Below are 15,908 nucleotides of genomic sequence, written 5' to 3'. Positions count from 1 at the left end.
CCCCCCACCCCGGTCTCACTCTCAAGAGACAACCTACTTCCGGTTCTTTCAGCGGTTTCTTCCGGTCTTATCTCCAAATCTCTAACTAACAAGCTTGTTTTGTTTTTCAGGTTTACGCATTCTCTCCATCAGGACTGGCGTTTTCCAAGCCCGCCTCCTGAGATTGCTCTAATACGACTCTGAGGTGCTGCACTGTTGTAGCTTCCAGACACCAGTCTAAGTGCCGCCATCTGCAGCTGATGTCTCCCCCACCCCCAACTCTCTGGAATCTCATCTTCAAGGTTTTGAAAGTCGATAATATGCCCTGTTGTCAGACTTTTTTCACTTAAATCTGAAAACTGGGATTATTTTTGTGTTATTTCTTTGAATATCCCCTACCAATTTTTTTCTTCCTATTCTTTATTTCTCGGTTATCTATTCATTTTATGTTACTGGATCACTTAAACTGTCAATTCTTATTGTTTTTCCCTCCTCCTATTTTCTTTGTCTTTGTGTTCCCCTTGGGGCAGGACAGTGTAATAGTTAGGAGTGTAGATCTGGAATCCAGACTGCCCGGGTCCAAATTCCATTCTGCTTGTGACCTTGGGCAAGTTATTTAACTTTTCTGGGCGTCCGTCTCCTTATCTGTATAATGGGTACTTCACAGCACTGTTGGGACATAAAGCAGCTAGGCTAGTGCTTGACATAGAAAATGACTACATGTGCTAGGAATTATTTTTATTATTACTTTCTGGGAGATTTTCTCGTATCTTCCAAACTTTCTACTGATTTTTTTTTTTTTTTTATTGCTGTGCTTATTTTAGGGATTAAAGATCGTCTCTCTGTGATACAGCCTTTTGTGTAATTTGTTTTGCATTTTGTTTTCTCTAACTTCCTTTTACCAGTATATGTATTTTTTAGTTTCTTCCATATTTCCTTCACTTTTCACTCCATTCATATTTGGTTTCTATCTGCATCCAAACCTCTGCATCAGAGGTCACCAATGACTTCTGTGTTGCCAAATTTAATGGACTCTCATCAATTTTCATCTAGCTAGATCACTCAGTAGCTTTTCAAACAGCTGACTGAGTCGTCCTTCCTTCCTGGCGTCTGTGACACTCACCTCTTGGACTTCCCCATCTCTTTATTCCTTAGTCTTTTTGGTCTCCCCATGCATCCACAGATGCTGGCACTCTCCAGGGGTTCTGTATTCATCCCTTTACTCTTCTTACCCTATACACTCTCCTTGGGCAATCACATCATTCCTTTCTTCATGTCTCTGGATGGCTTCCCAAAAGTCTTAACATGGCTTAACAAGGCCCGTTTCCTTCTGGGATCTCTGACCTCACTGGCCTGTCTTGCCCCCCTGCCCCACGCCTCCCCAGCTCTCTGTATTCTAGTCTTCTTTCATTTCACTGAAGGCACCTTCTCGTCTCACCTCAAGTGTTCACACAGTATTCCCTCCACCTGACTTAGTAACCCACCTCCCTAACAATTCCAGCTCCTTTTTCACAACTGCTTTCTCAGAGATGCCTCTCGGACCGTTCTCATCCTTCACAGAATTTATTACAATTTGTTATTATCTACTTTGGACATTAAGCTCAAAACCTCGTCTGGTTTTTTCATTGTTATATAATTTCTGCATGGCACATAGCAGGTGTTGAATAAGTATTTGGTGGTGAATAAACACCTGTTCTCTGGACCCAATAAGCTCTTTTAATGCCTCTGTCCTTTCGTGCAAGCTGTTCTCTGTCAGAAATGCCTGTCAACTTCATGTCTGCCTGGAAAGCTCCTCTTCATCCTTCAAAACTCAGCTCAACAATCACATTTCTATGAAACCTTTTCTGACATATGCTGACTGAGAATAATTAAGACACTTTTATCCATTTACACTTGTACCTCTCTCCATGACAGCACGTATAGTCTACCGCTCTTGTACACAGGGGCCATATTCCCCAGACACTGGGCTCCTACCGACCAGGGTCTCCCTCTTATTCATCTCGCACACTCAGGAGTCTAGAGCAGAACTCAGCATGAAGGAATCACTTCAAGAGGCACTTAATGAAATTCTCATTCTCCTTCTTCCAAAAATTAAGTTATACTAATTTTAGCTAATACATGGTTTTCAATTCCATACTTTCTTTCACATTTTCTCTGCTAGAATTTCTCTCTTATCTACACTACAATTGTCTCTTAACTGGTATCTTCTTATTTTCAATACATGACATAACCTTGCTTGCTGAAAGTGAAGAGGACTTGAAGCACTTACTGATGAAGATCACAGCCTTCAGTATGGATTACACCTCAACATAAAGAAAACAAAAATCCTCACAACTGGACCAATAAGCAAAATCATGATAAAAGGAGAAAAGATTGAAGTTGTCAAGGGTTTCATTTTCCTTGGATCCATAATCAACACTCACGGAAGCAGCAGTCAGAGAAATCAAAAGACACATTGCATTGGGCAAATCTGCTGCAAAAGATCTCTTTAAAGTGTTGAAAAGCAAAGATGTTTTCAAACACCTCATGTGCATGCAAAAGCTGGATGATGAATAAGGAAGACCGAAGAAGAATTGATGCCTTTGAATTGTGGTGTTGGTGAAGAACACTGAATATACCATGGACTGCCAGAAGAATGAACAAATCTGTCTTGGAAAAAGTATAACTAGAATGCTCCTTAGAAGCAAGGATGGAGAGACTGTGTCTCACATACTCTGGACATGTTATTAGGAGGATCAGGCCCTGGAGAAGGACATCATGCTTGGTAAAGTAGAGGGTCAGTGAAAAAGAGGATGCCCCTCAATGAGATGGACTGACACAGTGGCTACGAACAATGGGCTCAAGCATAACAACGACTGTGAGGATGGCCCAGGACCGGGCAGGGTTTGGTTCTGTTGTACATAGGGTCGCTATGAGTCAGAACTGACTCAACAGCACCTGACAACAACAATCAATAGAACTGCTTTCCTAAATTATAGAGTTGATCTTAAGATACCTTATCATTCCATTTCATAGCTGTGTTGAGTAATACAACTGAAATTGCCTGTTAAGTAAGTATGTGTATCAGGGTATTCCACTGCAAAGAAGCCCTGGCAGCACAGTGGTTTAAGTGCTCGGCTGCTAACTCAAAGGTCGGCAGTTTGAACCCACCAGCCGTTCGGGGGAGAAAGATGTGGCAGTCTGCTTCTGTGAAGATTACACCCTTAGAAACCCTACGGGGTAGTTCTATTCTGTCCTGTAGAGTTGCTATGAGTCAGAATTGACTCGATGGCAATGGGTTTTCTTAATGCTGCAACAAGTATCTTGCTTCTAGAAATTTTAGATATGGAATTTTCCAAACATATTCCGAAGCAGGCAGAAAAAAATAGTATAATCCCCCCAATGTACCCATTATCTATCTTTGATGACATCGAATCCAGGCATTCTTTCATTTTTAAATACTGCAGTATATAGCTCTAGAAGATAAGGACTATTTCATAAAACATACTCTCTAAAAAGAAAATCAATACTGTGAGAAGCCTCTTAAAGCATACCTTCTTTTGTTCCTACAAATCATTTCATTGGGATTAATTCCTAGCAGTGGGAATAATAACAACAATGGTAATAGCAGCTAACATTTGAGTGCTTACTGTGTGCTAACTACCATTTCAGGCATTTTAGATGTATTACCTCACTTAGTTCTCACAACTCTGATTACTGATTTGAAAATACAAACATTTTCCTGTTTACTTCATGTCCTGTCAAACTGTTCCATTTAGAGGGAAGAAATGGAGGCCTGGGAGAAATGAATTGATCTGGGAACTGCCAAGTAGTTTAGTATAGCTGGAGCATAAAATACACGCTGGTGAGCGGCCAGCAGTAGGCAAGTCTGGACCCTAAGAGCCTGTTATGTCTAGTAGAGGAGTTGATTTTTTTCTAAAAATGTGGGGGGGGGGGGGGGGGGGGGGGGATTCAAGAATTTTAAGCAGAAAAGCGACATTTAAGGTGAAGTAAAAAAGTTAGCAACAAGAAGGGACTGAGTTAGGACAGCGCCAATCAGGATAAAGAAGAGAGGAGAGAGGTAAGATGGGAGAGAAAATGGTGGGCAGGTGAAGAGGGAAGAGGAACCCAACTCCCTTGCTTCTGCCTTGGAAAAATTAGCTAGAATGGTAGTGCCATTTCCACAGGACACAAAGATTTAAGGAAGAAGGGAAGGGTGAAGAGTGTAAATTTGGATGTCTTGAGTGTGGGATGTCTGAGAATATTCAAGCTGGCAACTGTACATATAGGCTGGAAGCTCAGCAGCTGGTATGGGCAGAGTTCACAGAGGTTGAGTGTGAGGGATGACAAGCACGCTGAGGAGGGAATTCGGAGAACTTCAACATTTACAGGTCAAGAAAGGAGAAGAAACCTACAAAGGCAACTGACCAGTGGGTTCAGAAACAGAAGAAAGTCAGGAACAAGTATTGTTTTACACGCTGAACAAACAGTTTCAAGACAAAGGGAAACAGTCAATGTCAAATGCCCGACAGGAAATTCAGGCTCTGAATTTCCACACCTCATGCCTTTCTTTGCTCTTTCTGTCCCCTTAGCTAGAAGGTCCTAATCCCTTTAGTGCCTATGAAAATATCACTCATCTTTCAGGCCAGGCGTACGTGTCACTTTCTCCAGGAAATCTTCCCTGATTCCAAATTAGAATCAATCCTTTTAACTCACTTGTCCTTCTGTTGAAGCCCTTTTCATACTTAGTGTTATAACTATTGGTGCACATGCCTGTTTCTGCTGCGGAATTTCACTGAACATAGGATTCTATCTCTTATCTGTGAATTCCCCATAGTACCTACAGTCATGGCTGGCATATAAGGTCCTAAACAATGTCATTCATAAGACTGTATTTAGCATTGTCTATACTGGAAGGAAATAACATTCAGACATGTAAAACGCAAACTCTACAAGCAAATAACTTTTAAAATAAGATGCCTGTGTTGATGTGTTGAGTCTAACGACATCACTAACAGTCAGCAAGTTAAATCAGACTAAGTCAAAAGCAGCCACAGAAAGATTGTGATAGAAGTTTACGCAGAGGGTGGTCACTCTGAAATGCCGCTTTCCAGACACTTCATCAAGAATATTTTGATTTTTTGAGTGTGACTTAAAAATACTCTCATTACATACTTCTTGAGAGAGAGCATGTCTGTGCATGGCACAGGTGTAACAATAGCAACAGTCTAAACAAACAACAGCATTTTCTTTAACACACTTACTTCTGGAGTTAAGTGTACTTCCATAGGTGTGTATGTTGGCCAGTATCCCATTGTTAGTATATTTACTGTCAGATCTATAGAGCCCGGATCACTCTGATTCTGCATATACTAAAAACAAATAGAGAAATCCAAGATAAATAATTAATTTATTAAAAAAAAAAGGTGCAATTTAAAAAAGTTTAACATTTGTTTGCATTAATTTTAGTCTTTAGAATATATTCCACTGAAGATATACAGCCAAATAATGTGTTCTAAAGTCACTTGAAATCTTTTTTCTTCTTTTAGTATGTCATCAATGTAATGTAATTTTAGACTCAATTAAATCAAGGTTTTTTAGGGGTTCCTTTTCTTTTTCCTTTTAAATTTATGTTATTTGAATATGTAAAACATTAACAGGGTAATTTTTAAGGATGAGGATTTTCTTATTTTACATGATTTAAAATTTTTACAAAGTTGTTTTACTTTAAATAAAAAAAAAAAAAAAAATTCACCTGCTTAAAATGAACCATGATGTCCTTTGAAAGTTCCATGTCCTTAAACATGCCTTCCAGCTTGCTGGTAAAAGCAGCACCACACTCTGTTACAAACAGAAAGGTGTTGTTTAAAATGGACCAGAAGCAACATGGATCACTGCAGTAAATTCTCTAAAGGTAGGGAAAAAAAGTCCTGGGTTTACACACGCTTACCGTGTTTCAGTTTTGACAACATAGATTTTTCGGCATCCACTGAGGCACTTTTCCCAACAAGGAGTCTCTTTGCCAAATCTTTTTTATAAAATGCTTCAAAGACATCTTTACCTATTTACAACCAAATGACAATAGTGTAAGATATTAGACAGTTAATGTACAAATGTTATACTTCAACTGCTGAAAAACCCTAAAAAGTGCTCATTTTAATGCAAATCACCTGTAATGGTACTGAAATTCTTGTGTTAAATTTCCACAAAAGAATACTTTCAATTCAATCAGTGGCTCTATCACTCTGTTTTCTGTATTACATGAAAATGGAAAATGTTTCTGTCAATTTACTCATGAAAAAATGGGCCCAAATATAGACATTTTGATTTTATAGTATTTTCTAAGTATCTAATTTTAGTAAAATAATTTATTTCTTACCGTGAATAAACCTGAATATTATCATAATTTTGTCAAGGATTCTCTCTAGTTCTTCGTCTGTTGCTTCTTTATTGCCCGCTCTTAACTTCGAATCAACATGCTTTGCTGGGAGATTAAGAGTTTAGATTATTTCAAAGAGAAGCTGCCATTATACATTTTCTAAATTAGAAAAAAGAACATCCTTACTTTCTACAAGCACAAACTGATCAGTAGCATTCTGGAACTTATCCAAAATGATATTATTTTATGACAGAAAAGGCAAGTGTCTAATTTTCTAATACAGCTACTTTTAAATCACGTGAGAATACTTTCTAAAACTTTAACATAGCCCAAAACTTGATTTTTTAAGTCAGCTTAAGTTATCTTTTCTAAATTTCAGAGTAAGAAGATAACTGATCTAAGAAGTGTGGTGCTGCTTTTACCAGCAAACTGGAAGGCATGGTCAAGGACAGGGAACTTTAAAAAGACATCATGGTTTATTTTAAGCAGGTGCATTTGTTTTTCCAGGTAAAATAGCCTTTAAAAAATTTTAAGTTATATAAAATAAGAACAATTACCTTATTAAGTAATTACATGTTACACCATTGCTCCTGATTCTGGAATGCCCTATCTTCTAGATGTGCTATACTAAACTCAGACCAGCTTTTCTCAAAGACAAAGAATTTTCTCAGGGCTTCGAGTGGTCAAACTCGAGGTGACACTGTCTCATCCCTGAGTACAGAGTGACAGTGATTTTACTTACAGCTTCTTGTAGCTCAGACTACACAGATCAACTATGAGGAGTGGCTTAAGGAAGAGAAGATGAAAGTCTCTATATATTTACAGTTCCCAAGACTTCCAGAAGCCCAGATTCCCAAGAGCTAAACATTAGACTTCTTTTAGAGAAACCACAGTCAAAAAAGTGGTGCAAAAGTGAAATTAAATTGCCTTGTGAATCTGAATTTCTTTCATTGTTGCTATTATTTTTCTTTTAAAATTTTTTACTATGGAAAATTCTGAACATATACAAAAATAGACATATGTCTGATGAAGTCCACGGTCCCACTGTACACCTTCAACAATAATCAATATATGTCCAACCTTCTATCACTTAAGCCTCCTCATTGCCCTTACTCTCCTATAAATTTGTAAAATATTTGACTAGTGAAATTCTATGAATCTTGACATATATTTTGATATTATCATGAAATAACTGTATTAAGTAATAATTTAAAACCTGTTTCATCATAATATTTTCTAATGGATCTAATGGATCCCCTTCTTACCCTCAGGGAGTTAAAAGGCATTTTCTGTTGAATTTTAAAAATTGCTACCTTTGAGATCTCATTCAATTATATCCTCTTTTAACACTAATCAGAAGATACAAAGATGGTGATTAAGAAGTATCTCATTTTAAACGTTATCTAGAGACTGACAGTTATCCTCATAACCCAGAGGCGTTCACATATAATAAACCTTCTCAATCCAATTTCTGCATAGAAATTAACTGCTTATAATCAAGATGGAGAATTATAGTTGATCTTTACAAAACACAGCTCTGAAGCTGCTAGTCCAGTAAAGGCAAATTCACATTCTCTAAGGGACAAAGTACACGTAAGGAGAATAAACCTTCATTGCACCTTCTTTTGTGAAGTCAAATTTCATTTCTTTACAAGATTACTACTACATTCACCCCTGTGGAAGCACCTCGTGTTTGTATTTATAAAGACACGTGTTTGTATAGTTTTCTTTGAAAATGTGTATCCTAACAAGGCTTGATCTAAGTTCTTCCCTCTCCCTTCCCATGAAGACCTTGAACATTTTGCTTGAGTTCTGCCTTTTTTTCCAACATTTAAAAAAAAATTATAGAAGTATTTTTTTCTACCAATCAATTCTGCAGGCTTATTTGGTCGCTTGTTGATAAACGTTTCAAAGGATTCCTTCATCAAGTTGATAAATTTTTCATTTTTCTGAAAGCACACTTCTATGATGTGGTCCACTTTATCCTTAAAATCTAGCAGGTCTTGTACCATATCTTTATCTTTTTCAGGATTGATAACTATTGTTGTTCCAAAAGTCTATAAAAACAAATAAATACCAAGTTGTCAACAAATTTACGATACCAAAAATTATTTCTCCTGCTATCAAACAATCATAATAGTTTAATATAAACTATTCTTGGTATTAAATGCTAACTAATTTTAAAACAGTTTCACAAATTTAGTTCACATTTAAAAAACTGTTAAGTGAATATATAATTAATGCTTTAGTGTTACAATGCTGTTTCTGGAAGAATTTATAAGTTACTGGGAAAACATCCATTGCTTTTTAAGAACTTTTACTTATAAATTCCCCTAACAGAAATTAATGAGTGTGCTATGACAGAGGAGTTCAGCGGTCAAGTACATTTCAAAAAATATTGGGAATGAAAAAAGGTACGCATATTTTTAACTGTAGGAAGAGCTTTACTTCTGAATGTGCACTGTGAATCTTGGGGGGAAGGTATGGTGTATGTGACTATGACAGGCCATCCTACTGCAGTGGTGTTTTACAGGCTATTCTTCCGTAAACACTGAACTAGGTCATGCTTATTAGCCCTGAAACAGCTGCTTCTGGTTTGACACATACTGACAAGGGGCCTACCTTGCACCTATTTGAACTTCCTGACTAAAGTGTTCCTTCTCCTTCACTTATAATCACGAACAGCCCCAGCTTTTACCCTCTATTTTTTATTCATAAACGTTATATTAAACATTACTAACAGTGTATGTGTGGCAACAGTAGTTACCTGACGATGTAAACTACAAAGTGAAGAAGTGTTGAATACAACTATTATCAGACACATATTTTGGAAAAACCAGTCTTAATGGAATATACACGTGTACTTACACATCACGTATGTATATGTAGGCTGATTACTGGTAAAAAGATACAAATGAAACTGGTATAAATACCCACTGGGGAGGGAAACCGTATGACCTGCAGAGGTGGGAGGAATTTACTTCTTATTCTATACACTTTGTGCTGACTGTATTTTTGATAGTACACGTGTGTTACCTGAAATAAAACATACAATTCTTGCCTTAACGAGTTAACGTCACGCTCACCGATCAGCTTCCCAGGCTGTTTTCTAATGAGAAGGACCAGCTTTATTTTGCCGACATGCTGTGTTGAATGCAGTTTTCGATTTTATCACAGCACAACTGCTTACAGTTGATACAAAGGCGTGAGGGCCACAAACCACCTCTGATTTTTGCTACAAAGATTTAAAACTGCAAAGGTGAACTTCTCCTTGAGTTCAGCACCTGTTCATCTCCCTAAAGAGAATACCTCAATGGCAAGAAAACTTATAAATCTTCGTTAGCTTTTCTTTAAAGCTTTATTGCTGATATGGCATAACGCAGTTATGACTTTCAATATGACTGTACAAAATCTTGGGGGTGTGCACACACAGGCTTTCCACATACAGACTTCAGGCTGATTATTCCATAAAGCAACATGCACCCTTTTGTTTATCTTTTTTATTTAATTCTAATTCTTACTGAAATAATTATAGATTCATATACAGTTGTAAGAAACAATACAGAAAGGTCCCTTGTACTCTTTGCCCAATTTCCTTCCCCCAATGGTGACAGTTTGCAAAACTACAGTACAATACCATACGCAGGATATTGACACCGATACTATTTACTGATCTTACGCAGATTTCCCCGGTTTTATTTGTGCTCATTTGTGTGTATATTAAGTTCTATGCAATTTTATGACCTGTGTAGGTTCATGTACCCACCATCAAGGTCCAGGTACTGAATAGTTCCAACACCACAAGGATCCCGCTTGTGTCCTTTTTATAGCCACACCTACCTCTCCTCCCTTCACCTATCCCTAACCCCGGGTAACTATTAATCTGTCCTCCATTTCTAAATTTTGTCATTTCAAACATGTTATGTAAATGGAATAATACAGCATGTAACCTTTTGGGACTGGCTTTTCTCTGCTCGGCATAATTTCCTGGAGGTTTTGTTTCTCTCTTTACTCTGTTGTTGTTGTGTGCCGTCAAGCTGATTCCGACTCATAGGGACCCTATAGGACAGAGGAGAACTGCCCTACAGGGTTTCCTAGGCTGTAATCTGTATGGGAGAGCTGCTGGTTAGCAGCGGAGCGGTTTAACCATTATGCCACCAGGGCTCCTCCTCTTTACTCTCGGCTCTAAGAATACAGTCACCAGCAAGCGAAACACGAAGGTTTTTGTTAGATGGTTATCATTTAAAGTGAAAATCTTTTCCTAGGTAACTGAGACATACTGAACACACTAGCTATCTATAAAGTGATGATTTAAAGTGTAACTCTTCCCGTTTTCATCAGCATTATCTACAGAATGACTTATCATTAAATGGCAAAATAGGATCATCAGCAGAGTTTCTCAATCTTGGCACTATTGACATTTTGGGCCAGGTAATTCTTTGTTGCCGGGTGCTGTCCTGTGCATTGCAGCAGTATCCCTGGCTCCCACCCACTAATGCCAGTAGCTCCCTCAGTTGTGACAACCAAAAATATCTGCAGACATTGCCAAATGTCCCATCAGGGGTGGTGGTGGCTGAAAAGTGCTTCTAGTTGGGACTCACTGGTCATCAGTAAGATCCTGTATTAGCACCAAAAAAACAAAACAAAACCAAAAAAACCCACTGCCATTGAGTCGATTCCGACTCATATTGACCCCACAGGACAGGGTAGAACTGCCCCATAGGGTTTCCAAGGAGCGGCTGATGGATTTCAAGTGCCGACCTTTTGGTTAGTAGCCGAGGTCTTAACCACCAGGCCACCCGGGCTCCATTCAAGAGATATGCCAGGCATATTTTGAAGAAAACCTATCAGTGAACTGGTAAAAAGCACCTTAAATTCCAATGTCAAAGATTTATAAAATGATAATACTTCTTCTAATGACTGAAAGATTATACCCGAGAAGCCTCTGTAGTTGAGCTGAACTGGGCATTCTAGGTATGTAGAAAAAAAACGCTTTAAAACATGAAAACTGAAGCTTAAATAACATACCCTATATTTGCATTGCTAGGAAATATAGCGGCATACAGACCAACCTAATATACCAAAATGTCTATGAGTTCTCACTTAGCAAAAACATGAGAAGATCTTATGTTTAAAAACAGATCTGAAAAAACTACTAGTTTCTGAAAACCATTATTGCAGAATTAAACTAGTATTTACGCTGATGACAAATGGCCAAACAGTAGTTCTTTAAGACATATATCAGGATGCTATTGATCACTGTTGGTGTTATCTTAAAAAAATAAACTTAAATATTTAAAGAGGTGATATGGAAGAAAAAGGAAGACTATTGTCCTCTTTACCATCTGTGATCAAAGAACAAAAGGTACTTCAAAATAGTTCAGTTCCTTTGCCAGGGTACCAACGTATTTTGAAGACAGATGCCCATTCCCCTTGTATGAAGTACACGTAGAATCATCTTGAAGACAGAGAATCTGAAATACCTTGATGTATTCGCTCCAGTGCTGCAGCAGTATCTGCTGACCCCCTTTCACCCGACTGAACAGCTGGTACATCTGTGTGAGATCAGGTACTCTGTTCTCGTCAAGTAAGTGATCAAGCCCTGAAATTATAGTAAACGTGAACAAATTACATCGGTAAATCAACATTAATAAAAATGAAACTAGAATATGCTCCCAAAAAAGGGTTAATATGTAAGTTAGAAATTTAGGGAGTATGCACAATACTTCGTTTATTTCTATACAGGCAAGTTGGTCTAGTTCAATACCTTGAGATAGATTCTATTAGGTGAACCTCATCTCCTGAGCTTGTGGGGAGACGTTTTTACTTTTTCATGTCACTAAAAGCCCTCTTGTTTCGCTAAAGCAAGAATTAATAGTCTGAAAAATGCTCGTATGATTATGTAACCTGGGGGGGGGCATTCCATGAGTCCTAGGTTAAGAACTGATTTAGTTCATCAATCATGACACTCACCCGTCAAAGAACAAGCTATCAAATCTATTTTTTTTAGCTGATTAATTTTATTCACACATAAAATAAACCAGGAGAAAAATATTTATTGTTTAACAGATATTTTAAAGTATTCAGTACAGCATTTTTAAAGTTTTTACTGTTTAGGTATTTAAATTTTACAAGGATTTCATAAAACCATACTTCAATCAGAAGAGCTTTTATAGATTTTCTAAATATTTGCTTTATTCTAAGAATGTAGAGTCATGTTACTTTATAGAGTTTCAGGCTCTTCTGTAAAATGGGCATAATGTCTACACATTTAAGGTGGTGCAGTGTGTTAAACAGTGTTCCCCAAAAGTTTATGTCTACTTGGAACCTCAGAATATGACCCTTCTTTGGAAATAGGGTCCTTACAGATGGAATCAGTTAGGACGAGGTCACAGTGGACTCAGGCAGACCCTACATGCAATGACTAGTGTTCTTATGAGAAACGACGGGCACCACAGAGACACACAGAGAAGATGCCATGTGAACACCACGGACTGCTGGGACCACGAGAAGCCAGGAGAGGCATGGGCTGGTTTCTCCCTCAGGGCCTCCACGAACTAACCCTGACAACACCTTGATTTCAACTTCTGGCCTCCGGAAACGTGGAAGAGTAAATTTCTGTTGTTTTAAGGCATTCAGTTTATTGTGGTTTGTTACGGCAGCTCTAGCAACGAATACAGGTAGTTTTAAAATGCATGGTCGTGTTATAATTATGAATCCTTAGCAAGACCTCCAAATGTCAGTTATTTCTCTAAATTACATTTTCATCTATCTACTGATGTAAATAACTTTAAAGATATTATTGCAAAATATCAAACAATTTTATAATTTCTTACTGAAACCCTGAATAATGTCTTCTTAAAAAATTCTAAAATGTTAGCTTTTTACTTTTTAAATACTTCTGACACAATTTAGAGTAGGCCTTTTACACGTACCATTTACTGTTTTCTTGAAACAATTTTGCTTATCATAGTATGTGCTGAGATATTTTATGCAAATTTCCACAATTTTCTGGAAATCTTTTTTCTTGTAAAGTGACTCATTTTTTAAAAACACCCGATAAAAATTCTAAACATGTTTATTTTTATGCTGGTGTGTAAATTAAGGCCTCACTTGTGTGAAAATACATCACTTGTATAAGTTTCAGTGTGGTATAACAAAAAATATATCCAGATTTGGATCGCAGCTCTGCAACTTACAAGCTGTGTGATTTGGGGCACTAGTATCAAGCTTTCTTGAGCCTTCGTTTTCTTATTTCTACAACGGGGATAATGAATCACAGGACTGTTCTAAGATTAAAAAATATTAACATGAAGTACAGTAGTTTATAACAGCAGATGCTCAATAATGCTAATTCTAATTCTCTTCCCTTCTGGCTTGTTTCTGGTCTCACTTAGAGGTCCCCCTTACAGGTCCCCATTTTAAATAATCCATTAGAGATAATACTATTACCTGGCAAAGTAGAACCCAAACCAGAATATATCCGGGTACTATTTAAGGCCCTCCCAAAACTACGCCTAAAGGAGATCCTGCAGTTTCCAAAGACATTTAGAACGACTTTCAAATGGTAAGAGCTATAAGCAGTCCAATTAAGCAGTATAAGTGTTACAAAAGGTTAAGGCTGTGCTCATTATAATTTTTCAGAGAATTAAGTGCCTTTTGAAGGCTAGGAATAAAAAAAGGATATAGACTGAGTTGAACGTATCACTATTAACTTTAAAAGGACAGGATACAAGAAGGAGTCTCAGTGGTCTTCCAAAGCACCAGCGCTTGAACGCCTTTAACAAAACTTTAGTATCACCATCAGTGAACATAAAGTGTAAGTTAAAACTGTACAAGTGTCAATATTATGCCCTTTTTTTCCTGTTTGCTTGTTTTTAAAAAACAATCGGGATAGAAAAGTAGACTCTGGCTTAATAAGGCCACATATTTGGTAACTCATCCAATACTAGCTTCACAAACGATATTACATCATTTAACACAGCTGAATAAATTCTCATGGAAATGTGATGGCTCTGAATAACTATGCATATTTATAGCAGCAAAAGCTCTTTGATCAGAGTTTACATGAGAAATGATACAATAAAGGAAAACAAGCATTACTGTAAGCATTCAAGCTGAAAAGCCGTTTGTACAAGAAAGGCAGCATAAGGCCCTTTAGCCTGGCATCCACATTTCAAAGTATGTTTACAGTCTAGAGGACCTCTTCGGACCTTTCGGCTCAGACAGTATTTATCGTGACTTTAGCAGTAAATTGTAGTTCTATCAGACACATTTCACTATTTTTCTTACTAAAACCCTTAAGGTTTTTTTTCCCCTCAAAGACTACTAGTTTATTAGAAAAGATTTTTATTAATTGTCTTATTAAAATAACAAATGCCCTTATATTGCTATTTATAATGTTTCACTTCATTTCTTAATAATTTAAGGACTATCATTCAGAACAAATCTGTCTTGGAAGAAGTACAACCAGAATGCTCCTTAAAAGCAAGGATGGCCAGACTACCTCTCAGACACTCTGGACACGTTATCAGGAGGGACCAGTTCCTGGAGAAGGACATCGTGCTTGGTCAAGTAGAGGGTCACAGAAAAAGAGGAAGACTCTCAATGGGATGGACTGACACAGCGGCTGCAACAATGGGCTCAAGCACAACGACGACTGTGAGGAAGGCGCGGTACTGGGCAGTGTTTCGTTCTGTAGTACATGGGGTCGCTGTGTGTTGGAACTGACTCGACGGCACCTCATAAAAACAACAATCATTCAGTTTACGTCACACAAGAGTTAGGAAACTTACCTTTCTGCAGAATTGCTGTTAAATGTTCTCCTAATAGCTGTTTTTCCACACAAGCAATTAGTGGTTTCCTATATAAGGCAAAAAGAGTACGCATCAGAAATAAAACAATTTATTCTTTGCAAACTGAGTAACATAAATGGGTCAACAGCTCCAGCGGAAAAGGACACCAGCAGAGAGGCAAGTGTATCTCAGAATAAAAGGAGATCCCCTCAAGCTTTGTTGGGAGTTGGCACTTAGGCTCTATTTTATTTTTTGAAGGTAATCTTTGTCCTCCATGATATGGTGTTAGTATCACTTGCTGACAGCTACTTGTGTAGCAGATAATAAATTCCAGAGCAGATTCTAGAGCCCCAAAAAGCATGCTGAACACCTCCTGAATCTGGTATCAGCAGTGATCATCACGTTAATCTCTAAAGTACAATCATTATCACTAAAATGCAGCACCCACGGGACGTAGAGGTTTGAGAAGATTTGGAACATTTTCTGTTATAAACTACTCTTCTCACCTTAGAATTCAAGCCTGTGGTCTCTCGCCTTATACCCCTAATTAGGACATTGTGTAGTTTGGCCTGTTTCTGAATTTCACACACATCAAGAGAATGATACTATATAAAAATATCATTAATAGAAAAATACAGCAGACACTCAAATATTTGTTAATTTTTCACAAGAATGAAAATCTAACAAAGGTTATTTAAGCCTATAGGTATTTTCATAAAAGTTACCGATATTAACAAAATCAACAAAGATTTTATCCTGACTTGACTTGATCTGTC

At 37.6% G+C, this 15,908-nt stretch overlaps 1 protein-coding gene across 4 annotated transcripts in view; it reads right to left on the bottom strand.

Moving 5' to 3' along the window:
* CUL4A (cullin 4A) overlaps positions 1 to 15,908 on the bottom strand; it is a 54,865-nt gene that overhangs the window by 13,454 nt on the left and 25,503 nt on the right. For 2 of the 4 annotated variants that reach the window (XM_023737423.1, XM_004382951.3), the window contains 7 exons: positions 15,133 to 15,200; positions 11,821 to 11,939; positions 8,202 to 8,394; positions 6,338 to 6,442; positions 5,909 to 6,019; positions 5,714 to 5,799; positions 5,223 to 5,330 (listed from right to left, as the gene is read on the bottom strand). In XM_023737423.1, the coding sequence (XP_023593191.1) occupies positions 5,223 to 5,330; positions 5,714 to 5,799; positions 5,909 to 6,019; positions 6,338 to 6,442; positions 8,202 to 8,394; positions 11,821 to 11,939; positions 15,133 to 15,200 (790 nt within the window). The other 2 variants (XM_023737425.1, XM_023737426.1) reach the window with 2 other exon arrangements.

The sequence above is a fragment of the Trichechus manatus genome, unplaced genomic scaffold (genome assembly GCF_000243295.1).
Source record: "Trichechus manatus latirostris isolate Lorelei unplaced genomic scaffold, TriManLat1.0 scaffold00102, whole genome shotgun sequence".
In the NCBI taxonomy this organism is placed as follows: Eukaryota; Metazoa; Chordata; class Mammalia; order Sirenia; family Trichechidae; genus Trichechus; species Trichechus manatus.
This window is presented reverse-complemented; position numbering and strand designations above follow the sequence as displayed.